Source organism: Callionymus lyra, chromosome 14 (genome assembly GCF_982586985.1).
Source record: "Callionymus lyra chromosome 14, fCalLyr1.hap1.1, whole genome shotgun sequence".
NCBI classification, from domain to species: domain Eukaryota; kingdom Metazoa; phylum Chordata; class Actinopteri; order Syngnathiformes; family Callionymidae; genus Callionymus; species Callionymus lyra.
Window position 1 is genome coordinate 26,057,612 of NC_141831.1, and position 25,576 is coordinate 26,083,187.

General features: G+C 41.2%; 2 protein-coding genes across 3 annotated transcripts; one reads left to right on the top strand and one right to left on the bottom strand.

The window, feature by feature from the left end:
- Window positions 1–1,026: 1,026 nt before the first annotated feature.
- On the bottom strand, window positions 1,027–13,727 carry LOC148066855 (smoothelin-like protein 2). The gene is made up of 15 exons (XM_087807698.1): window positions 13,417–13,727; window positions 13,013–13,357; window positions 9,476–12,942; window positions 8,907–9,370; window positions 5,492–5,546; window positions 5,320–5,427; window positions 4,783–4,917; window positions 4,649–4,729; window positions 4,451–4,576; window positions 4,318–4,380; window positions 3,350–3,407; window positions 3,117–3,257; window positions 2,936–3,050; window positions 2,692–2,843; window positions 1,027–2,300 (listed from the first exon to the last, which is right to left on the bottom strand). Exons 3-15 carry the CDS (start codon window positions 9,483–9,485, stop codon window positions 2,174–2,176), a joined length of 1,635 nt encoding a protein of 544 aa, XP_087663824.1. The 5' UTR covers window positions 9,486–12,942; window positions 13,013–13,357; window positions 13,417–13,727; the 3' UTR covers window positions 1,027–2,173.
- Window positions 13,728–16,188: 2,461 nt separating this feature from the next.
- Window positions 16,189–24,974, top strand: LOC148066856 (tubulin-specific chaperone cofactor E-like protein). Of its 2 annotated transcripts, none has more exons than XM_087807708.1 (8): window positions 16,189–16,246; window positions 18,733–18,879; window positions 19,015–19,157; window positions 19,480–19,661; window positions 19,944–20,200; window positions 20,277–20,403; window positions 20,506–20,622; window positions 23,018–24,974. In XM_087807708.1, the coding sequence occupies exons 2-8, from the start codon at window positions 18,747–18,749 to the stop codon at window positions 23,361–23,363; spliced, it is 1,305 nt and encodes a 434-aa protein (XP_087663834.1). In that variant the 5' UTR covers window positions 16,189–16,246; window positions 18,733–18,746; the 3' UTR covers window positions 23,364–24,974. The 2 variants fall into 2 exon arrangements, with proteins under 2 accessions (XP_087663834.1, XP_087663835.1); XM_087807709.1 differs by lacking the exon at window positions 16,189–16,246 and adding an exon at window positions 16,539–16,673.
- Window positions 24,975–25,576: the final 602 nt, after the last annotated feature.

Genomic DNA, 25,576 nt, shown 5'->3' on the forward strand with positions numbered 1-25,576 from the left:
GTGTAGATGGTAAAGAGGAGAAGGGCCAGTACTGTCCCCTGAGGTGCTCCTGTACTGCACACCACAGTATCAGACGTGATGTCCTTTAGCCTGACGTACTGTGGTCGATCAGTGAGGTAGTCCGCAGTCCAGGAGACCAGGCCAGATGCATGTGGACCCTCCCCATGCATCTGTGTCAGTTTGTCCTGCCGCGTAGTGGGCTGGATGGTGTTGAAGGCAATGGAAAAAGTCCAGGAACAGGATCCTCACTGAGCCACTTCCTTCATCCAGGAGGTAGTAGGTCCGATGCAGGAGATGAAGGATGGCACTACACAACATATTGGTGACGAGGATGGCGTCCCTGAACCTGACCCAGCCTACACCTTTTCTACAAAACTTTGGGGGGGAAACGCCGGTCCCATTCAAGTCATGGATCTGGACATTTGAAAACTACCTGCTAGAGATGATAAGGGACCAAGTAGTTGAAAGACTAAAGCACACATCAAGGAGCATTTACAACTGGATATACCACTTACACTCTCAAAAGCTTAGATGCCAAATTGAGACTGCAATTTCTACAAGAAACAAGTAGTTTCTCCCTTGGTTTATCATACTGTTGCAAAACAGAGTTGTGGAGCAAGTGTCGTTGAGTACTGCTGTCCTGTCCTAAGGGTACGCAGGGCTCTGGCGCCTGGCTCAACACATCGGAAGCTGCACCTTATTTAAACATGAATCCTGTACATGACTTCAGGTGGTTTATTTATTCACCATCCTTTCAAAAAATTACTCAGAATAATTGTACTTTATTAGAGAGATCGGCTCAAGATGCTGCGTGACAACAGATGGGTTAGGTACAAAAGATCGTTCGCTAAGTCTCACATAAATACTCACACAGCCAAATCCAAAAGATGAGGGAGAAGATCCATAAAATTTCGGAGGCACCTTTATTTCGAAATCAAGGGAAGCAATGAATACATTCTGAAACGGTCACGTGGTAGGCTGGTTCACGAAGCCACGCCACGAGAATGTTACCAACACATGCCTCCATATGTGCTTCAGGGGAATAAATCTGGATTACTTGGCACACGCTTCGAAGCCTCAACACCGTATGACACAATACCAGGTCAGGCCTAGTATCTTTAGGTAATTTATTCCAAAATCCTAATCTGAATCTTGGTGTGCGTCCCAGGTGTGTGTGAGACATAACTCTCACAACAGAGGGCAACATTTTTATCAGACCGGCTCACTTGTGTCTCCACTTCATCTTTTTCCATGTCCTTCAGCAGCTTCATCACTTCGCTGATCATCTACTGAGTCAGTGTCTTCCACAGCAACGATGATGTCCGCATCTTTCAGCGCCTCTGCTGCTGTGACTGGAGATAGCAGGACATCAAATCTGCTCGGTTGAAATCAATTTAGAAGTTTTGGTAGGACAGATGTTTTCACTTCAGTGCTTCAGTTTACTTTGTTGGATTGGTCTCAATTCCAGGATGTGAAAATGATCTCATAAAAATACACTCAGGTATGAACATCAGCCACTGTGACCTCCTGCTACACAATGACAGAGATCGGATTGACTTACAGAGAATATGAAGAGCAATACTTTGCTTGTTTGTGGTCAGGTGAGGTTCAACCTATCCATCCATACATCTATTCCTTTTCTACTGCTTATTCCCTTACTGCGGAGGTGGGGTCTGGAAACAATCTCAGTTTCTTCTGACGATAGGTGGGGTAAACAAGTTCATAATCAACCTCTATGTTTTTGGGCTGTGGGAGGAAAACCGAAGTAAACCCATGCAACGTAATGTGGAATTAGACTACATTTACATTTAACTGGATCACTACGTATTAGAATCACACATTTTACATTATGAACCAATACACATTTTGGCACAAAGTTCAGACACACTAATCGAGCATTTTCAGAAGAGAAGTAACATTTTATCTTTTAATAACAGTAAACACTTTCATTAGAACTCTCCCCTGTAAACAGCATGTATTTAGATGATTAACACTGCTTGGTGATTACACACACACACACACACAGTACAAAACTTGCGAGACTATATACTTGATTGACAGCACAGAATACTATCTTAAAGCTTAAAACCATAGTAGAGGCCTGGGGAGTTTCCTTTATCCGATTCTGAGCAAAAATCAGTGACTTTTTTAATATTTATACTCTGATACAGAGTTATTCAAATGTCTTCAGGTGGCTGTAAAGAGACTGGACGTATGTGAAGACACACATAGGGTCTGGTTTGTCCCCCATCTCCAACATGTCTTCCACCTCAATCAGACGAAGGCAGTCAGCCTGGGCCCTGTAGACAACAGATGGATTACATATGAAAGTGAGGCTTTTACTGTGGCTTATTTTGACAGACAGTTTTCTAGTATTGGAGATACTGTTTATAAATTAATCATCATACTGCACAACTATTTCTAACATAATAAATAGACATTTTGGACTATTTGTAGTGGGAACAGAGGGTTGGAACTATAGACGGATTCGAAATATGTATGCAGAGTTGAATACATTTTGAACACAAAACTACAGACAGATAATTATTGACACCCTCAGTATGGCATTTTTACTGTGTTTGTCATGGTTTAATTGAACAAGAAAAAACGTGATTAAGCTGGACACCCACCAGATGGCGCTAAGCAACAATGAGCTTGGGTTAAGAACAGTTGAGTTATACTCTCACTCACTCTGCTGTGCTGAAGGCAAGAGACAGATTTTGTTTCCGGTTCGCAGGATTTAGAGAGTTGTAGTCGAAGTCCAGAGGAAAGAAAGAGTGGACCAAAGCACAGAAAGCCATCCCATCACTCCAGCTGGAGGAGAAGTTCTGGATGTCAATGTTCTGTAAGGAAGATTTGTTTTTCAAATCACTGCCATTATTTATTCCAGTGCTTGTGTTGTTTTATAATTCCTATTAATGTAAAATCATTGTACCTGGTAGCCGATGGTTTTGGAGCGACACCACTCAAGCAGGATGGCTTTGATACCACTGGCACTGGACACCCCAAAACTCTGGGAGCGCTTCAGTTTAGGCTTAGAATCCTTTGGTCTGTGCTCACAGGGGGATTTGCAAGGATCACAGAGATGTTGCTTTGAAAAAGGTTTGACAGCTTACTTGATGGGCTCTGAGTTCATCCTTTCAAAAAGAGCCCGTTTGGCCTGAGCGCCACTGGAGCGCGGGAGGGTCGAAGATTTGATCACTTCCTGCTTGAACTCCACGCCGGCAGCCTTGGTGCCTTTTTTGTTGAAGTGAGAACTGAAAGAAAATAGTATGATTATTTTCTCTTGACATTTTCCATAAAGACTTTATTCGATTAACTATAAGAACAATAAATAGAGTCAACTTACTTCTCCAAGTTTGGCGAGAATCCAGATTTAATGATGGACTTGGAAGGAAGTAGCTTTTCTGTTTCAAGACAACAATCATTAAAACAACGGTACAGTTTTTTTTTCATGATATTCCCAGCCATCTAATTTTACAGTCTGTTCTTTTCACCTCCTATTAGTTGGAGAAACATCTTGAACAGTTATCTCAAAGCCAGCTGGATGTGAAACAAGTAATCCCTCAGAAGAGCGCAGACCTCCACTAAGCAGCTCACTCCCACTCGTACTAGTGTCAGATTAAAATTGTTATATACATGTATGCCATACTTAAATAAATGCTAAAAGATAATCAAACATAAAGTTAATGGGTAATGAAATATACCCTGCTTGATGCTAAAGGTGGGAATACTTTTACCCCCCCATACACACAGAAATTCAAGGGAGTTCAGGTGGCAGTAAAGTTCTCAAACTGGCTCATAAAATAAAGCGAGGTGAGGTAGTTAGTAACATCACCTTGCACCACTTTCTATTCTTTTCCAAAGACATGTGCATCCAGAGTAACACGGGAATCACCAAATGAATTTAATTAAAGCTTTTGAGCCAGAGAGTCGGATGTCGAAAAGAAGGTGACTTCTGTGCCGGAGAAATATGATTATCTATCAGAGAGGCTACATTTCCAATTTAACTGTACCCAACCAAACCAGACTCTATACTTTATACTGACCTCTTAACTGAAATAATAGAAAGTAGTGTTCTTTGCCTTTTGGCTCAGCTCTTTTCATGTCATAACAGCGAAACTAGCTCCTCGCATGATAGATATCCTTGGATTAAGAGGTTGTCACTTAAAGAAATGCCAACAAACCTCTCAGTGTTTTGTCTTAAGATGACCATACGGTATATTAGGAGATGTTGTGGGCCACAGAAAAGGAGCAATGGAGCCACATACGGCCCCTCTGTCTTGTCTTTGACACACATTTTGGCGAGTGTTTTACCTGCTGATTGAGGAAAGCTGACACTTCTCTTTAGACTGGGACTGGGTGTTTTGAGAACAGGAACTATAGAGAAACAAAGATCATTTAAAGAAAGAAGAAATGATGGGACTTGAATACATGTAGTTGTGCTGACCTCTCTTAAAGGGATACTCTCCAGGGTTAACCGTTGGCTCCTGAGCATCCACAGAACTCTGCGTTAATGTCGCTGATAGTGTAGAGTCAGCACTTTGTTGGACGAAGGACTTTGACTCACTTGTTTCTTATAAAAACAAACACTTAGATTTAGATGGATTCTCGTTTTTCATGTGAACGAAAATTCACTCTTACTTACCTCGCTTAAACGGATAGACTCCTTTCTTAACTGTCGGAGGTTCCATGGCTGAGTGACTTGGTAAAGATGCAGAGGTGGGATCTGAGAGCAGAGTCATTACAGTATAGTAAACAAAAACATCGCGCAATATTCACCTTTTTTTGGAGAAGGATCTCGGTCGACTGTTGGTTTAGCCTCTGTAGAGAGAGCAGCCACTTTGGGCACAGGTGCAGGAGACGGTACAGGTTTGGTTGTCATAGAGACGACAGGGAGGTGAGTCAAAGGTTTGTCTGGAGGACACGAATTGCTCAAATAAATAGGTGGATAAGTATTTCAATGTGTTTCTTTCACCAACAAGAACTAGTTACAGGCTCTAGTGGTAGCTGTGCAGATGTTTTTGTCATTTTAAATGGACATTTGATATATAAATGAGATAACTATGTACGTATATATGGAGACAACAATTAAAAGTGGTATAAGTGGGAAAAATCCAAATCCACATGGGAACATAAAATAAAATGGATAAGGGGTTTCATATGTCCCTAATCGTTCAATTTAATTAAAACAAACTCCTTGAGGTTTTTATTTTATTTTAATGAATTCTTAAATAAAATGTCAAGTTTTATTTGTATATAAAGTCAAATCGGGTCACTAAATGTGGGACCTGTAAATCAAGAATGTAAACAGCAAACCTGTTGCTTCGTATGTGGGTGACTGAAGGGGAGCAGGTAAATCTGAGTTGGCTTTGGTGGCAGCGGCGAGAGGAAGGTGATGCTGGGCTGGGTCTGGAACCAAATGCTCTTAAAACAAACCAAATTTTACAAGTGAGGCAGCTGCTGCAGAGAGTGAAGAGTGTCAACTTACCTTGTTTGGTTTCCTGTTTTGAAGTGCTGTTTTTGTCTGCGTTTTCCCCAATGCCCTTCAGAGGAGAGACCAGAGAGATTGAAATCCCACATCTGTTTAATGGATCTCTATAAATCAATTTGTTCTGCAGCCAGGCAGAAGATGCTATTCTGTCTGGCTAACTGCTAACTAACTTCTTCCCTAAAGACAAAACATATTGGGTGTAAATCTTCGTAGCATAGATGAAAATTCACCTTATAATGAAACTATGGCGTGAACAGTGTAGGGATTGACAACCAGCACTAGTCAGACAGTCATCTAGTGCTGGGAGGTTAACTACTGTAGATGTAGACACATTTGAACAGAACATGAATAACTTACCTTCAATAACATTTGCAAAAATTACAACTTACTTTTAATTTTTTTATTTAGATAAGTTTTTCTTTCATCTCCCTCACTCAGATGAATTAATAGAACCCAGGAATTGAGTGACATTTTAAAAGTAATAGTGTAAATAAGCATTTCAAACATGTGATGCGCAGACATTGGACAGCTGAAATGACAGCTGTGGCCAGCAAACCAGAATTCCTACTTAAGCCTATTTTGGACTTTGCAATCATCTCCTTCCTTCTTCCCAATATAGACCCAAATGCTTCAAGAAGCCGTATCAGTAGAACATGTTGGACTTTTGCTGAGACAAGTGTATTAGAATCTCTGTTGTTCTTGTCTCTTCTGATGGAAGCAGCAGACGTACAGATAAACCTCCCAGTCCTTCAGTATTCCATGCAACAAGAGAAGATAAGCCCAACTGTGACTCGCAGGCTCCAGAGGGCTTCTCTCACAAATCACCTTCTGACTCTCTGATATGGGTTAATCCAATGTAGGTTTCATTCTTAGAAACAGGTCACACTTTTAATCCATTACCATAGTGACACATGTTGTTTTTCCTGATGTTGAAGTGTGTTGTTTTTGTGTCTCGCTTGTGTTTTTTCACATGACGACTTCTGACTTTTGATAAGTTATCACTTGGACATCTCTTCACTACTGGGCTTTAAAAAAGGTCAGGATGTGATTCCCTTTTTTTGTGTTTGTTTGATATGTTTTTGTTTTTCATAATTTATTTATTTAACTTTAGTTTAAAGTAAGTAAGTAAGTAATTTTTATTTGTATAGGGTTTTTCCATAGCAGGGTTACAAAGCGCTTGAACAATCAAAACAATATTCAATAAAGTATATACTTTAAAGGGCAAGATTAAACTGATAACACAACAGGAGTTCCAGAAAATCAAGGAAAAGCCTGAACAAATAAAAACGTCTTAAGATGTTTCTTGAAGGAGTCAGTAGATCCATCAAGCACAAAGAAAGAGGAAGATCGTTCCAAAGCTTAGGAGCAACAGCCTGGAAGGATTTCTCTCCTCTGGTTCTGAACCGTGTGCGAGGAACCATCAGTAAAGATAAATATATCTGTATATATATATATTTATATATATATATATATGTATATATATATATTTATATATATATATATGTATATATGTATATATATATATATATATATATATATCTATATATATATATATATATATATATATATATATATATATAATATCTTCTGGTAACTCATGAAAATATAAAAAATATACGAATGGCAAACTATGAGTGATTTCAGTAGACAGTAGTGAGCAGAGGGTGTGTGTTTCCGAACAGCTGGTTGACACTCTTGGCCCAAGGGCCAGGGGATATTAATGACTGGAAAAAAGTACAAATACAACTTTCCATTGGGTGATTTGAGAGCCTGGTTGGCTCAGAGGCAGGATTCCTTGGAACTTAGTAGAGTGAGTTTTATTTTTACACCTCGAGACTCTGTCTGCGTGACGTCATAGCAATGTGACAATATGATGGATGAAGTGTCCATGTGGACTAAATCCAGGCTGCCCCTCACTTGACTCTAAATATAATCATGCTTCGTGGATGTGAATCTTAGATACAACGCTCGGTCGTAAAGAGGTATTATGTGAAAGTCCCGAGGCTGTACTGCCCATCTGTCTCAAAACATGCCCCCAAAATACATTCGCCCTTAGGAAGACCTGCTGTTGTAAAACCATGCGCTGAGACTGAGCAAAAGTGTGTTTAATTTCTCATGAACCAAGATGGTAAATAATCCTCAGAAATGGTTTTCAATATCAAAACTAAATCATATAGTACAATTATTATTATAATAAGTGAAAGGTCAATACCCAGACTAAATAAAGCTCCTGGTAAGTAGTGTTGAGTCACTTCACAGGCCAAATGACCTTTGTCTCTTTGTTTTTTTCGTGAGGAACAAAACTGTTGCACTGGTGGTCGGATGAGTCATGAATCTCTTGTGACTATTGTCAGGGATCATGTAGCTCATCCACATGTTGTTCCAATACCTGACAAATCTCTGTGTGAGCCTGTGGCGCTTACCAACCAAATGCCAGTATTTGGGGCTCAGGCATTGTTATGAACATGAAATCCTCCACGTGAGCAAACAGATTATTAACTAAAAAAGAAAAAAAGTTGACCATTACTGAGTAAACTCCCCAAAAAACTAAATCAAAGCACCAAAGTACAATGTTTATCGTCAATGAGGAGCTTTTGGCTCATTTTCAAGAAAGAAGAAATCCCTAAATATGATGCCTATGCAAATATCTAATTCTGACCATGTGATTTTAGTTGAATAGCTGGAGGGGGTGTATTAGACTAAACTATAGTCTGCTATATATCATATGTCATTATATTAGTCAGCTTTGTTCACAGGTTGTTGTTTTTTTTACTTGATAATAAGACCACACTTGATCTGTATAATTCTTAAATAATTCAATAATCAATTGTATTGTGATTTTTGACAAGATGTTGGGTCTCACTTGTCTTTACACATTTGTCTTCTTCTAGATACATTGGATGCTATATGATCATGGTCCACCTCAGCATTTTAAAGATATATATAGTTGAGACGACATTTCCATTCACATATTCTAACCTAGAACATTAAGGACCAAAAAAGGTTATATACTCTAAATACATGAACAACTAGATTGCTGCTAGTATTTATCAAAGTCAGTGTGAGTTCAAATCCATCCAGATCTCTGGTGATATACTGGAGGCTGTTTTTGTTAGAATGTTAAAGATAACCTCATTCCGCAATTTGGAGAAAGGCAAACAGTTTTGTCTTCATAATGTAGGTTGAGAGTGAGGGAGCAGCCAGATCATTTTGGGGAGAGGGCTGTGACACAATGTTTGATTTGTGGCTCACCATCACTGCAATGAATTAATTTACTATATTTTTAGTTAGACATATTTGTGCCAAAGCTTCGTAAAACGACTCAGTTTTATTTTCATTGCTAAAATTCAAAATAACAAGCAATATCCTTCTTCTATGTGACACAAAAAAAATGGGCAAAATCAATACTCACATTGAGCTCCACGTGTCTCCTGGCTCTCCACGGAGGAGGTGCTGGATTGCTGCCGTGGTTGACTCCTAAACTCGACCCCGGTGCCTCCGGAAAGGTAGCTTGACCCTCTGAAATCCCACATTCTATATTTTCGTGGGGCTTCCCTTTTACTTCTCTCTTCTTTACACCTTCCTCATGATCTCTCTTCACACCAGCAAGACTCTCCACGAGGCAACTGAGTGCGTCTAACTTTGCCTTCAGTTGATGATTCTCTTCTTGGAGTTTGGTCACCGCATCAGCCAAGGTTCCATTTTTGGAGCACATCTCATGGATTCGGTGCTCGATACGTTCCTTGAAAGCACTTACATCAACATGTACCTCTTTAACGGCAGCTTGCATTGTGGCCTCGAACTGGTCCAAAGTCTTGCTGACCATTTTCTCCTTGTTTGCTTCATCCATGGGTGTTGAAAGCAGCAGAGCAATAACTGAAAAAATGTTCTGCTTGGTGAGTGTCTGATGTCTTCTACTCTCTTAGTCCTTCAGCAGAGCTTCAATTGACATAAATCTTCTTGGTCCTTAATTCAACTCACGATATTCCATGACCACAAGTCACTTTTCAATTCGTACACTTCCTTCTGGCTGCTCTCTCAACATGTTCTTCCACCGGCTCCTCTTGTACAGTCACGGCAAGAGCGCTTGTTATTTTTAAGTATGGTGTCACCTAGGCCAAACACATAACGTACTTGACGAACAGATCAGGTTCTCAAAGTGTGCACCAACCTTTCATAGAGGTCCAACTTAGCAACCAAAGATTCAAATCCATCATCATCCACCGACTCTGCATTTCCTCTACGCTCACCCCTGCTGCCCCCACTCACACTGTCACTGTCTGGTCGTCTGGCCCCTCAGTTCGGAGCAACAGGTTTGGATGTATTTTGGGACACAGAAGGGGAAGAAGCAGGATCCGACAGGGAGGAGGGTTGACATTATGATTTATGATATTGCTGATAATTACTATGGAGAAATTAGGAATGTGGCAGCACCCAGGTCAGCCTAAACTCCCTACTTATACAATTCAATTCAATTCAATTTTATTTAAAGTGTCTTATCATAACAAAGTTATCTCAAGACACTATACAGTTGAAATAAGACTACAGTTGATTAAGGAAAAATAGATCCCAGCAAATCATCAAAGAGCAAGAAACAAAACACTGTACAGTGAGCTGTACAGTGAGCAATGGCGAGGAAAAACTTCCTTTTAGAAGGCAGAAACCTCGAGCGGAACCAGACTCATTATTGACGGCCTGCCGCTTTGACCGGCTGGGAGGAAGGATGGGGGGGTAGACAGATGGATAAGGAGAGGAGTGAGGGAGGATATAGTGAGAGAAAAGAGGAGAGTGTTGGAGGGTCCATGGGGGTGCTGGAGAGAACTCGGGATCTGATGACGTGGTGAAGATCCTGGATCAGCAGCAGCTCTGGAGGTGGATCCCTGGATCAGCAGCAGCTCTGGAGGTGGATCCCTGGGGCTCCGGGAGAGAAATAAAAAGGTGTGGGTTTGGGACAAATGTATACAATACACAGGTATACAGACTCCGGTGACGGGTGAAGATATATAGAGGGGAGGGGGGGGGGGTTGAAATAGCCAGGCCAGAGGGCACATACCTAGCACAGCAGGATCCAGACACAGGGGCCCAAGCCGCGGCAGGAACCTGCGGGAGACCAGGACCCGGCAGGCGAGATAACCACCAGAGCCGACCCCAAACACCAGCGAGAAGGGGGACCACCACCGGGGGCGCGAGAGGGCAAGCACAGGCGAGGACGACCGAGGAAGCAGAGAGGGGGAGGCACCAGGCGCAGGCACGGAGGCAGAGGGACAGCCATAAGAACCAGTCAGGGGATAGAGCCCCGGGGCCAGGCCGGGCCACGGAAGACCCCCAGACCGTCAGGCTGCCACCAAGTCCATAGCAGGGGACCGAGTCAAGGAGATAGGGATCCACCACAGCAGCGGCGGCGGAGCCCCCCCCAATACCCTGCGGACACGGCCAGTAGCCGGGTCGAGTGCCACCGCATGAGCCCGGGGGAGCAATGGCCAGGCACCGGCTCAGGTCCTCCGGTGAGAGTCCCCCGGGTCACAGGGGGGCCACGGTTGTGCGGGCAGGGCGGGGGTAATGGGGCTGCAGCCATCCAGGAACGGCCCCCAATCTTTGAACTGTAGACCGTCCCCAACAGCCACAGCCCACCTCCCCCATGTCATGAGGGAAGTTTGGGGGGCCAGCAGTATTTCATGGGCAGTCCACGGTCTCTAAGGTGCAGAGGCCCCGTCCATCACACGTACTGACCCCAAGCCCCCGCCCCCACCCACCATGCAGCACCCAGGGGGACAGCATCACTTGCATGGGCGGTACATGGTCTCTACGGTAACATGGGTCCGCCCAATGCCTCCGCCGTCCCCCCAACGTGGCCCCGCCCATATTATACAGTATATCTTCCTCAACCTTGATTTCCTGCCAAAAATGTATCTAATTCTGACAATATTTCTGCCACAAGGATCTCCTCTAATAATTAAGACTAATCTTTCTTTATGTAGTTAAAGCCCACAATATGAGACTAAGCAGTCTGCAGTCGTCTGTTGCTTAAATTAGTGCTTATGTATAAACAACATTCTTAATTTAAAAATGTTTGACTGTAAGTAGTGTTTAGTCATGATCAAAGACAAAATGAACAAACATTTACTATAAAAAATATATTGTGTATTTTATATTGACATAATCAATGAACCCACCAATTTTCTTAAAATGTTATCAAAGACAACAGATCCAAACTCATGTGACTGTGAAATAACTTCCTTTAGTAGCAAGAGCAAGCCGACCTGTCCTGAAATTGATAAAGGCTCAAGTCACCTGTTGAAGGTATAATACTGGCTAGTAAATCAACATGACACGTGAGTAATATTAGCCCTGAGTTAATGCTTTCATAACTTTAGGTTTCTACGATTGGTGCGAAGCCCTCTAACCGCTTCTCTATTGGTTTATCCTCGAGGCCCTGCCTCCTCTCTGAAAAAGCTCAATTAACTTGCCACCCAATTGGGTGCAGCCCACTTCCTATTAGAGGTGGGGAATACCCACCACACTCCCTTCTACTGAAAACTCTGAAGAAAAAGCTGAGAAAGGCGGCAGCTGTGCGACGTAGTTGGAGAGCTTCGCACCAATCGTAGTAGGTTCTACTTCTTTTGGTGCTCTGTCCTTTAATCACTTCGCAATTGGTTTACACCAAGGCGAAGCCCGACCGGATCAATGTACTGCCGCTACTGACAGCAGCATCATTAGGGCCCCGTCGGCCCAGGATCCAAATCTGGAGCCATGGGCCTCAGGGGGTCAAAACAGAGTGAGCTACTGATCCTGTCGCCACGGCAAGGAGATGAAGGTTGAGGTGGACACGCAAGATGCAGCTAAACAGACGACTTCTGCTGCGACACCCTGCCAAAAAACCACTGAGGGTGCCACACTGAAGGTGGGGTGTACCCCTAGTCCGCTAGGAGCAGAATGAGAGAACCTCTGAAGCATTAGAGCGCCTGAAAACGGCCACCCACCGTAAGTAACAGGCCAAAGCCCTCACAGGACATTATAGGTGAAGGTGTTCTTGACCCAGGTCCAAGTGAGGCAGTGGATGAAAGGCTCGCAGCCTCAGAGTCGTCGTCCGGAAGAAGGAGTTGAGAACCTTCGGACGGAACACTGGGTTCGGATGGAATGACACTGATGACTTCTAGACTCTAAAGAAAAAACCTTCCGGTGAGAGCACATAGCTGACTCGCTCTCTTCTTGGGTATCAGCGCCAGAAGGAGCGAGACCTTGAAAGACAAGATGTCACTCATTTGTAGCAAGCCTAGCCGAACCGCCGTGTGAGCTGCTGCCATGAGTCCCAGGAGGGACAGACCCTGCTGATGTCACATGACGTTGAGCTTCCAGCAACTGTGTTGTCAGTAGGAGGATGGGCTGGATGTCTGGGAGGCACGCGCATCCTTCCTCCTTGTTCAGCAGCACCCCAGGTGAATCAACTGCTGAAGTCAGAGCACTCTTGATGAGGTTCACAATGAACCCCAGAATGGCAATGTGGCTTAACACCTTTACCTGTCAGCGTGACTCTTTGCTTCTGACCTGGCTAGGATCAACCAGTCGTCCAGATAGGTTAAGATCCTCACCCCAGTTTCTCTCATTGGCTGCAGTGCTGCCTCCCCCGTCCAGTACATTCTTCAGCTCCGCTGGCGGTCCTAGCCTGCTCGTCTCTCGTGAGATCCGACCGCCACGCACCTCTTCAGATGATCAACCAGCATGGGCAGTAGCTCACTGCCCTCGTCTGGCCTCGGAATGGCGAGAAAAGCCGTGTGTAAAGGTGCCATTGTGCGTCCGTTCCAGGGCGTTTCTCTGCCGCCAAACGTGACGCCATCCACGGCGCCGGTATTTCTTTTGACAACACTGTGGGGGAAGGAACAATCTTCAGTTAACATAGATATATCTGGTCTATTTTCACTTACCTCATCAGCTGTCAAACCCCGTCGGACTGGCGCAAATGTCAACACGGTAGTGAAAGTAAACACAGCTGATTAGAGCGGTCTTGTGGACATTTGCTCAAGGAAAACCGTCCTGCTGGAGAACCTGATCTCGAAAACAGGTCTTCACACATATCACCACATGTCCCGTCATCAGGGGCGGTAGTTCCATGACCCCGCAGGATCCCAGGATGGCATGAAACCCTTGGTGTGTAGTGGCGCTGTGACACACCGTTCCATAGCAGTCCTGCCCAGAAACACCAGGACAACAAACCCGGAACTTGCTGCCCTGGACACTCTCGTGTAATGGCGCAAATGGAAACACGGAAGTTAAATAAACTGAAACTGAAAGTATACACAGATTATTGAGCAGGTCTTGCAGACATCTGTATCTTAATAGGCAATGAAAGACAGTGATTGGGGTCTGTCCCTCATCTGTGTGGACAGACCCAGCAATGACAAAACGGACTACGGTGTTAGACAACACTTTAAGTTATGCTGTGAGATTAAAAACCTTGCAGGCTCTGAGCGGCGGAACATGATAGCTTAGCATTAGCAGCGAAGACTTCAAAACATGCAACACAGTCTCACCCCTAAGGTTCAACAAACCGACGCCCCCACAGTGGCCCCCGCCGCAACATGTGAGTAACTGACAGTCACAGGCATGAAGCTACGCGCTCTGCCAGTAAAACTCTCATCAAAAAAAACACAGAACAATAATCCGTTTCATGTCCTTTATTACCATAAAGTGTATTTTATAGAAGAAGGAGATCGCTCATCGACAGCTGCTGCATCTTCGGTGCCTCTGTGGATCTCCTCCACCTCATCTGCAGTACTCGTCAACAACCTTCTTCTTCTCATCACATTGTAACGTGAGCTTGTCGTGTGGAGAGCTATGTTGTTTGTGAGGGAGACCCCTGTTAAACAACATTGCTGTTAACCTGTCTAGATCATAATCATGATCTCTGGGGATGAGGTGGCGTGGGTCGACAAGCCCCGAAAGCTTTCCGTGGCTGTCAAGTGGCCTCGGAGAGTGCTAGGCAGGCCACACAATCAGCCATCATGTGATTTTGGCCTAGGCAAACAAAACAGAGGATATGTGCCCCTTTTTGCTTTTCACTGACAGGAGCTTTCTGCTGAGATGAAAAAGAGGAAGTGTGGTGGGTATTCCTCACCTCTTATAGGAAGTGGGCTGCACCCAGCAAGATGGAAGTTCATTGATCTTTCTCAGAGACGAGCCAGGGCCTTCAGGATGAACCAACAAACACCAAAATAGGTAGAACCACGTGGAAAGGAATTTTAATGATAGTAATTAAATAAAATAATAATTGTTGAATTGCTGGGATCTGTTTTTCCTTTCTCCACTATGGTCTTACTTCAACTGTAAAGTGTCTTGAGATAACTTTGTTACTATAAGACACTTTAAATAAAATTGAATTGAATTGAATAGTATTTAGAAGAAAAACAACACTTTCTCAACACACTGGGGGTCAACATGTTTATCAATAACATGCGGCTGTCGAGAAAGCAAGACAGAAAGTAAAATAGATTTCGATTTTTTTAATCAAGGTTACATATTAATAATGTAATAATGTGTTTGAATACATTCCCTAAAGCAAACGAAAATGGTGGAGTAGCTTCACCAGCACATTTATTCAGCTAGATTGCGCCCTCTTCTGAACATGAGAGGAATTTAATTTTGATGAAGGATCTTTCGATTATCTTAATTATTTTTAAGGTTCCACCAACAAGGAATACCCTGTAGTATAATTGTGCAACATTAAAATGCAAATTGTAATCTTAATCTTAAATAAAAATGCAATTTAACTATTTACATAGTGGAGAAATTGTGGACAGTTACAAACATTTTATGTTTAGGAGTCTAATTGCAGAAGGAAATCAACTATTTATGTGGTGGGAGGTTCTGGTTCGGATTGACCATAGTATCCTGCTCGAGTAGAAAGTTGTAAGAAATCTGTGATTCGACCTGCACGTCCCTGGATCCTGGAGACAAACACAGGGCTGCAAAATTTCAGAAAAAAAAGGCAAGAGTGAGATTAGAGTGTCTTGAAAGAAATCGCCTTTTTTAATGTCCTCGCCTCTATGCAAGCCATAGCATCATAAACATGTAATCTTTGACTATGTTATATGACTAAAATATGATTTAATTATGAATTTATCTAATAAAACAGGTTGTTGCAGCTACACCAGGACACCAGCTGCAGTTATAGGACAAATCATCTTCGTCCAAACAGACACAAACACAAAAAAATTGCAAATTGTTAAATGTTTATGTGAGATCATCTCTAAATATATAATAATTATAGTAATAGCATAGCAATAGTAAGAAGAAATATATACACACATTTGATGTGCATTTCTATGCATTATTAACGTTTTTTTATTTGGCAACTCTATAATTCCTCAAAAGAGCATAACTTGTTAAAGCCCTGAATGTAAACTTGAAAAAGATACCAAAATGTATTTAAATATTTGCATATTTGCAAACATAAAGGATAAATCTAATCATTGTCCCTTACAATAGGCTCTCCTAATATATACTACACTATTGTGATAAAATGCTTCAGAAACAGGCACAATAAATCAAAAATATACGAGCAAAATATAAGAAAAGTAAAATAATAAGATTTATTTAAATTTTGTGTTTTATTCGCTGTAGAAAGAGACAAACTTACTGTATTTAAAAAGGGTTTGAATTACGCCACATCCGGGAACTACGATGACGTCACAGAAACTGACAAGTAAGCTGAAGCACAACATAAACAAACCCAGCGGTGTCGGTGGATCGGGGACGGTGAGATATACTCCACATATATTCTATATTTCTAGAAACATATTGTCAAGCAGTCATACAGATCATGTGTCACCAGTATAGTGTTAAAATGTGTGCATGTCTTCAGGTGTTTTTGTTTTAACAGCTGTTTTTTTTCGCGGATGGCATCGCTCCCGCAAAAAAACACTTTTGCTTACACATTGAATTTGATTTTTATTATTATTTCGAGCATCATGCACATACCATAATTCAGGCCTCGGTGGTGTCGACAGAAGACCAACCCCCCCCCCCCCCCTTAACCCCCACCAGAGTGTTTTGAACACGGCGTCGCTGAACTCGTTTGAAAGTCCTTCGTTTTTTTTAAACATTTTTCATTTGCGCTGAAGGCTTTACATCACGCATCGAGTGTTCGCCATTTTTGGATTGTGCGAACCCGTCCTCGAATTCGGTGAGAACATTTCAGCGAGGTATTTTAAAGTCCGCTTCCCTGCTGTTTCCTAGTTCGCCGCGTTACCTGTCTAAACCGGAGGGGGCAGTGTCGAGTAGATAAGAAAAAAAAAATCTTGTCAACAAAACATGTTCTTTTGTCAAGATTTTTCTTCCTTCCCATTTAAACAATACGCTGCTACATATATTTAGACATGTGAGAACCATATTAGTAGTCGAAAGTTGAAAGATCATGTGTTAACCAGGTTCCTAAAAACAGCTGTCATTCCAAATAAGGTAAGGTAAGGTAAGGTAAAACTTTATTGAAATTGAAATTGTTTTTTTTTTCCAATAGCCAATACATATAGCAATTTTTTGTAAAAAATAAATCAAAAATAAAATAAGAACAAGAACATAAAGTGAAAGAACAAGATGACACAATCTAAGTCTAAAGATAAGTACAAAGAACAAAGATCAAAGAAAAACAACAAAGGCAAGGATACAAAGACTAACATAGAAAAGAACATCCAGATACTTTCACTCCACTCCTGCCCCCGAACTCAAATTAGCTTTGTAACTTTAGCATTCCATATGAAATATCCACACCTGAGTGTGTGAGTCCACGTGTAGAGCCATCACAAAGCTGATGACTGAACCATAACTACTTTTTTTCAATGTTTGTCCCTCTCTGCAGGCGTACAAAAATGTAATTCGGGGCTAGGTAGGGAATAAGACTTTTCAGAGGTAAGACAAGTGTTTATAAATAACAACAGCAAGCTCTCACTGAAGGATGTTTTCTGTTGGGTTCTGATAGTGGTAATCAGTGGTGAAGAGGGACCCTGGAACACCTTGTGTACTAGACAGACAAGGTCACGCATTCTGATAAGAAATACGTCATTGCTGTTAATGGGTATTTAAAAAACATGTTAGCTTTCAATGAATGTGTTTCAAGAAGCTTCAGTGGATTGACTTCATGGTCAATTGTGTCTTAATGAAGTGATGATGAATTGTAATACATTCCATAAAGCTTGTGTCTGAAAAGGTTCAAATAATTTACTTAATTGCAGATCCTGTGCGCTCAGCTGACGTGGCCAAATAATATGTGTGGTATTTTACTAATTGTATGTCTAACACAGAACATGCTTGAAAATATTGACACCGTGACTGAAAAACCCCTGAAAAAATAGACGCAAATTCCTACTGACATGCAATGGAATATTTCAATAGATATTTCTGAGACTTAAATTACCAATTCAAATTGTTTTGAAAAAGAACATGTATGAAATGTTTTCTTTAACAGTGTCTGGTGCTCATGCTCCAGGGAATAAAAAAAAAGGTTTATCTTATCCTATCTGCATTGGACAGAGGGTAAGGTACTGCAATAACACATTTTATTTAAGAGGCTAATAAAAATGTTTTTAAAGATAAAGCCTAAATGTACTTCTGATCACTATGAATAGTATTCTTACAGGGGTGTGTATTTCTTCTTCTCGCTTATGTGTTTTTATCCTTTCATTTATTGTTTTTTTTAAATCTTGCATTGTCTAATATTTCTGCAAACAAGTGGAAAATGAACATTCTGAATGACCTCCGCCAGATAATGATGTCAATGGTTTAGTAAAGTAACAGTTAGGCAACACAGGAACCATCTTTAAGGTCACTGGGGTATTTATAGCGGTCCAACAGTAAAACTTTTCTCTTTACCAAATGCTCAAGGCAACATACATGATAAACAGGGCAATCAGCTTTTCTTGCCTCTTCCAATGGAACTGTTGAATGAACTAATTCAACAGTTCCATTGTGTGGTCGCAACAGCTCACACTCAAAGAGTCTAAGCAAGTGGTTCTGCTGTTTGTTTACATTGTTTTCTCCACAGCTGCCGTCAGTTCTCTTCTGCCTCTCACGTGCCTGTGCTGTCAATTTCCCCTGCCATGTCAATGAGATATTTTTGGAATGAATAATTTTTAGGTGTTTTTATCTTACATAACAGAGAAGGAGCAGCATTGTGACTTCAGAGGACTGGACATGCTGAAGAACAAAACATTGTCGTGCGATTAAATGTTGTTTCCTGTGACACCCAGGCAGGACAGGAGCGATGGAGTCTTCCTCTGATGAAGAGGAGGTGTGCACCTTGGTCGCAGTCATCAGTGAGAAGTACAACCAGGATAACTTCCCCTATGGCCAAGGTCTTGTCGTACTTCCCAGTCCTCCTGGATCCCCCGTCAAAGGTGAGAGATGTATGACGTCACCAGTAATTAAGTAAGCACATATTAGATGGATATATAGATAGATAAAATTTTATCTATCTATCTATTATCACACTGATATAGAGTTGTTGTCACTGAGTGAATCCTCCCTTACAGGGGATCGTCTGTTCCTGCCCAGCACATTAGTTCTCAACTACTGTGGGATAAATAAAGCAGGTGACAGAGCAGACATTGCAGCTTTATGTGGTCATGTGATTGAATTGGATCTTTCCTACAATCAACTCAATGACTGGGAAGAGGTAAGAGTTGTAGGACCTCTTGATCTGCCGTGTGTGCTCAGATGTAGGGAACATGTTAAAGACTTGCAGTACATGCCAAGGTTCGGACACACCTTCTCATTCCTTTTATCGAAGTAAAGAGAAATTACTGGCTATTATCACTCTAAGAAATTAAGATCAGTCAGTCCGAAAAAAATTATAAAAATATCACATTTCTCCTTTCAGTGTTTTGGAAAAGGTTTCTTGGTCTGTTTAACGTTGTTCTCAAGGTTAACTGTGGATGTTCAAAATGTCATAGTTTTATTTGCCTATAAAAATCATTCTTGTGCTTCTGGGTTGACAGATCTGCACCATTGTTTCCAACATCCCTCACTTGGACTTCCTAAATTTAAGCTTCAACCCTCTGAGTGGTTTAAAGCTGGTGCCCAGCTTGGCAGAGGTCTTCTCCAGGATCCGCCGAATGGTCCTGATTAACACACATGTGACCTGGGAAACTGTGCATGTGCTCACACAGAACACACCAGAGTGAGTGTTACAATGAATGTATTACAAAGTTAGATTATTTAATTTATCAAAATGAAATGAATGCTTTGTAGTTAAATGCAGTGAATCTACCTAATTTACTGGGACTGTTCAAGTGAAAAAACTCTTCCCTCCCTGTAGTTTTGGACAATCATTTTAATTTAAAATATCGTGAAATTCTCTCTTGGTACCTATTTAGATGAGAGACAACCTTAAATAGAACATTTTGTTCAGCTTTTGTCTTGTCTTTTGTTGCACATTCTGTGATTGTTTGTTATGCTGCAGGCTGTCGGAGCTTTTCTTGTGCCTGAATGGTTTCAACACTGTGTTAGAATCCCAAAACTCCTGCCCATCGCTACGCCTGCTGCAGATCACTGATAACCAGCTGCAGGGGTGGTCTGACGTTCGGAAATTCGGGATGATGTATCCCAGTCTCAACACTCTGGTCCTGGCTAACAATTGTCTGGACTGTGTGGGGGATTCAAAAGAAATGCTTCAGCGGCTTTTCCCAAACCTGCACAGCATCAACCTCAATAACTCAGGTGATGGAGGAGCAATCTCTGAAGCCTGCATGATGTTGATGATCAATAGAATTTCTTGTGTTCACTCTTCATCCAGGTCTTAGCAAGTGGAAGGATATTGAAAGGTTAAGTTACTTCCCTAAGTTGAAAAACGTCAAGGTTAGAGGGATTCCATTGTTGCAGCGCTATAATAGCAAAGAGAGACACAGCCTTCTTTTAGCACAGTGAGTTCACTCATACAAAACAAACATAGTCACACATATAAATGTGCAAAAAGACTGACACACATGTTGCAGTGATATAATATATAACTCTTATTCTCGCAGGCTTCCCTCTGTCGTTATGTTGAACGGGACTGAAGTGTTGGACGGAGAACAAGAAGACGCGGAGAGGTTCTTTATCAGGTTCTTCCAGGACTGCCCGGAACAAGAACTTCCAGAGAGGTACGAGGAGTTGAACATTTGTAAGAGGCAACTTAGAAGATGAAACTTGTAGTAGCAAAAAGTTACTTAAAATTAATTTCACAACATTAGTTTAACAGTTGCAACTTATGAACCAAAGCCACATCTTTGTCCTTTCTTGAGTGACCTGAGAGTGGAGGGTGAGAATAATCACATCACTTCCTCTTTTCTCAAAGTAATTCACAGTGACTTAAAAGTAACACAAGGGATAAAATAATAACTTTTTTGGGGGGCCTTTGGGTCACCCTCAGATAACAGAAGGGTTTAAGTAATTTAACACAAAGTATTATGAAAGTTATTTGAATTGTTGTGAAACTTGTTCTTTCAGTCAAACTTGAAAGTCCACATACTTAAAATAAGAAATGAGCCGTAAAGCAGCCGAAGATAACATTATGGTATTTGTGACTTTAAAACATAGTTGATGTTATTACAGTCATAACTGCATCTTCACTGACTTTTGCTTACTTACTTACCACCAAATTGCTTTAGGGGGGTGAGTAGGAGAAGACGATACAATCATTTCCTTGATGGCTAAAATTAAGGAAATTAATGGCGATCCAACAACCTTTCCCCAGCTCTGCAAAAAAACAAAAGTGCAGACTGTGTGCCAAAAAACAAATATTTACTCCTTTGTAGTGCTACTAATTTCACAAATTTTATGTTGTGTTTTATTTTCAGACTAATCCCTTCCTCTTTGGAGTTAAGAATAAAATGTAAGTCCATTTTAATGTAGCAACTAATTATTCTGTAAATAAAGGAACAAGTCAATATGTTCAGCTGGTTTTAGCAAAAGCTTAATGGCTATCATGCTACCCAGACAACAAACACTCCTGGTAAACGTCGAGAGAGCCTGTAGATAGTAGACTCGTTGCTCTTGCTATATTTGCATAAGAATGGACATACAATTTGGCCTAAAACTACAAAAATTGCTCTCACATATTTGGTTAACTATCTCTTTATTGTAACAGGACAAGCAACATCAAGCGACTGAATAATGAAATGATGTTACATTTTTGCTTACTGTTTTTACTTTTTTTCAAGTCAATCATCACCATTACAACAGTTCAGATATGAAACTATGACGACAGTGTCCGGTGAAATGACACATGGATTTGTTGTCCAGACTCTGTGTCAGCAGCATTCCACTTAACCTCCCCTGAATGTTGGGGATGGATTCTGTGGAGAGAAGGTGTAGCCGCTGACTGGTGGAAACTAACCTTTGTGAGACAATGCTACCAGTCTCTAAGAGCTCAATGATGCCTTTGTGCTGGGAATTCTGTGATTGGAAAAGTGATACGGAGGGTAGCTGCAAGATGTTTTTCATGTATCACCTAATCTGCCAAACCTTAAGTTACCTTTTTAACCATATACTTCATGTGGGAGGACCAGGAGCTAGGGCAGAATTCCTAGTGCATGACAGGGTGTCTGTTAATAAAATGTATTCTTATTTACTGTTTATTTATGTCTGTAGCATATTTCATCAGTATTTCCCATAAATCATACCTTCTTTTTGTCTCCCTTCAAACGCATAAAGCGGTTAATTGTAAATCTTCTCACACACTAGAGTGTGTGTGGTCCATACAAATGCTGCTGATTACAGGTCAAGGTAAGACCCGTTACAATTTTAAACCTTAAATGTGTTGTCCAAACATTTATGGGATGGTACCTAGGCATTGGAACTGAAGAGTGAATTTGAAGAGGAGGAGACATTGAGAGACCTGAATAAACTAGTTAACTAAAGATTTGATTTCTTCATGACCTAAGGCGCAAATCGAGAAATACAAACCTTAAGTGTTGTCTTTGTTGTCTAAAATGATTTTGTTGGATCTGCACGACGGCTTGTGCATTTGCACCATCACACCACACTGAAGCCATTTAGCCCTTTAGAATGGAACTAATTGTGTTCTGTGGCTTCAGAGCACAATTCCCAAGGTGAAGCATACGTTTTGCCAAAAAACCCGGAGCCAGCGGATCAGCTTTGTGGAAGAGCTTTAGGGCGGGTAGGGAAATTGCTTTGATTGGCCCAGCTGCTACTGTAGCTCCTTGAAAGCCTTTTCTCTAGGATTTAATTTTATCGTTCCTTAGCTCTTATCGGAACTTGAGTCCCTCAGAGAATTTTCTGATCTTTTCTCACGGACAGGCAAGAAGCACTTGTTGGCTCTCAAACTCAGTTGGTGCACTTATTATTTACCACTAAATAGAGGATTGAAATGTATTTTTTTTTCTTTTCTGATACTTGAAGAACTCTCTCATGGCATTTGTCACATTTTGTAATATAACTTTAAAAAGGCTAATCATGAATTGTTTACTGCAGTGTATAGCAAAGTAAAGTAACTTTTCATTTTTGGTCATCACTTGTTGTTTTTCTGTTCTCTAGGTACCACACCCTTGTAGCCAAGTACGGGCAGCTCGCCCCATTGGTGGAGGTGGACCTGCGACCCCGGAGCACAATGGTAGATGTTCGATTCGGCGACAAGGTGGAGCATTTGAACCTGCGTCTGGAGCAGACCGTGGGGGATCTGAAGAAACACTTGCGAGCGCTGCTGCAGCTCCCGACAAACGCCATCAGGTTGTTCTACATCGACTCTGAGATGTGCTCGGCGCAAGGACCCGAGGAGTTGAAGTATAGCTGCCGCGCGCTCCACTCCTACGGCATTCAGGACGGGGACGAGATCCATGTTGTCCTCAAAGTCAAAAAACGTTGCAGCTCCTCCAATATCTGAAGCCTTGATTGACAGGTCTGGAAAACTTGCTGGATTATAAACTGAACTTTTGCATCTAGTAAAGGGAGGTTTAAATGTTGCGCAACATTGATGTTTCCTGAGTGGAACTAGTTTGTGGCTTGTGCTGACTACAGGGAAACCTACACAGTGCATGTAGGATTATGGTGTTTGCGTGTATGCTGAAGGGAAGATTGGTCAAAATCCTCGAAAAAAACAGAAGCAGAGTAATATTATTGAAAGTGAATACAACAAAATGTCTTTAGACTTTTTCATTGAACATGTGTTACCTGCACCAGTATGTAGATTGACTCATGACTTGGCCAACAACTAATTCAAGCCATTCAAATGTTTACTATTTAGCGGTAAATGATGGTGATTGTTGTGGTCTCATTCTCAAGTGAGTGTAATTCGAAGTCCTTGTGCGTCTTTGCATTTTTCTAAAAGGAAATAGAGATCGAATGACTTGTGTGCCGAAGTCTTAACATTTTGTGGAGCCAACGGACGACTCGAGTCAGGAGTCTGAGGTGAGCACAGGTCTAAGGAAGTGTTGAGTTACTGAGAGAACTTCTCATGGTCGGACTAAAGTTGCTCAGTGCCCCATTGAGAGGATGTAACCACACACCAGCTGCTGTGTCACGGCCACTTCCGCTGCATTTAGGCTAAAGTGGCGTCTTCCAGTGAGGCTCATGCCCTCTCACCCTTCTAACCTCTCACCCCTCACAGTTCTCGCTCCCCTCTCACCCTTCACAGTGCCCTCACGCCTCCCAGCCCTCTTCTTTACCTTTCACACGGTGGTAGTTCGTAACTTTAACTAAATATAAACTCTTGGAACTTAAAATTGTGTTGATTTGACTTTTGGAACCATTAGAGACCGCTCAACCACTCATTATGTTTGTATTAGGTGCCAGAGCAGTGTTGCTAAACGTTTTGCTTTTTACAAATACTATTTTAACATGCCATTCTTGAACTAAAGAAATATTGTTGGGCAGTTTTATCTTACAAATGAGGATGCCAGCTGAAAACATGATACAATGGAATGTGTGAAAGATTATTTTTAACATGCAGAAAAGCAGATCTTTTAATTCTAATAACAACTTTAAATGTGATTTTGCTGAATATTGAGGTTTGAAATTATGTTTTCAGACGTCACCAGCAAACAGATGATCAAGCTAATGTGACTTTAGTGCCATCAGTCATTTCTTCTCTGAAGAAAATAATGAGTTGAGGGTTTGTTATTTTTCTTTTGTAGGTGGTAGTTTGCATGTTTTTTTTTCTCATTTTTGGGGTAACCAGAGTGCATGGATCTTTGTCATAGTGACATCAAAATGGATGGTCAAACCAAATGTTGACGGTGTTTTTGGATGTATAAAATATAAAAATGTGTGAAGTCTTCTTCAGCTGTATATGCTTTAAATAAAAATTAAATTATAAATTATGTATATTCTATTAAGAAAGAACATGTTTTTTTCTGAGACAGATTATGTCTTTGGTAGTAGCATGCAATTCTCTGAATGTCCACTTGAGGCCTTTGATATGATGTTTTTAATACTTGTTAAATTGAATTCAGCTGATGAAAGCAAATGGTGAATAAAAGTATTCAATTAACTTGAATCTAGTTTGATAATAAGGCATTTTTATACTGTCTTCATAGTACATTTATATATTCTCATTAAAAAATATATATGTGCCTAGTTTGAGGAGGCCAAGTGAGGAATCAGAGCATCTGCACGTGGTGGATCATTACCTGAATTCCTGGCAGGTGAGTGATATGATTGTGCAGATCCTCTCTCCTTCTGGCAGGTGTGTCAAGCTCATTCCATACGTGTCAGCCCACTGGTGTCATTTTTCAGGGGCATTCCCTCCTTTTTTTCTCTCCCTCTCCAGCACATTAGTGCAATGTGATATTAATGGATAAACTTTATTAATCCCTCTGGAGAAATTGTTTTTCCAGCACAAAGCAACACAGACGATATATTTATAAAAACAATGTAAAGAAAAAAGTCTAATAAAAAGAACAAAGTGCAAAAAAGTATATACAACATAGATCAATGAAAAATAACACAAAGAAAAGGATACAAGGATTTACATAGAATATCATCTTTTCACTCCACTCCTGCCGCCAAAATCTTTATTTTTTCATTTTCAAATAAAATCTAAAATGTTGGTATTGATTCGGACATGATGATAATTGTTCTTCTGAACTGTGTCTATTG

Coding starts and splice junctions, on each gene's coding strand:
- LOC148066856 (XM_087807708.1), top strand. CDS start 18,747: ATGGAGTCTTCCTCTGATGAAGAGGAGGTGTGCACCTTGGTCGCAGTC. Junction 19,662..19,943: donor CTCACACAGAACACACCAGA/GTGAGTGTTACA, acceptor GTTATGCTGCAG/GCTGTCGGAGCTTTTCTTGT. Junction 20,201..20,276: donor CATCAACCTCAATAACTCAG/GTGATGGAGGAG, acceptor CTCTTCATCCAG/GTCTTAGCAAGTGGAAGGAT.
- LOC148066855 (XM_087807698.1), bottom strand. Junction 5,547..8,906: donor GGAGACACGTGGAGCTCAAT/GTGAGTATTGAT, acceptor TCTCCTCTGAAG/GGCATTGGGGAAAACGCAGA. Junction 4,577..4,648: donor AGTCTATCCGTTTAAGCGAG/GTAAGTAAGAGT, acceptor TGTTTTTATAAG/AAACAAGTGAGTCAAAGTCC.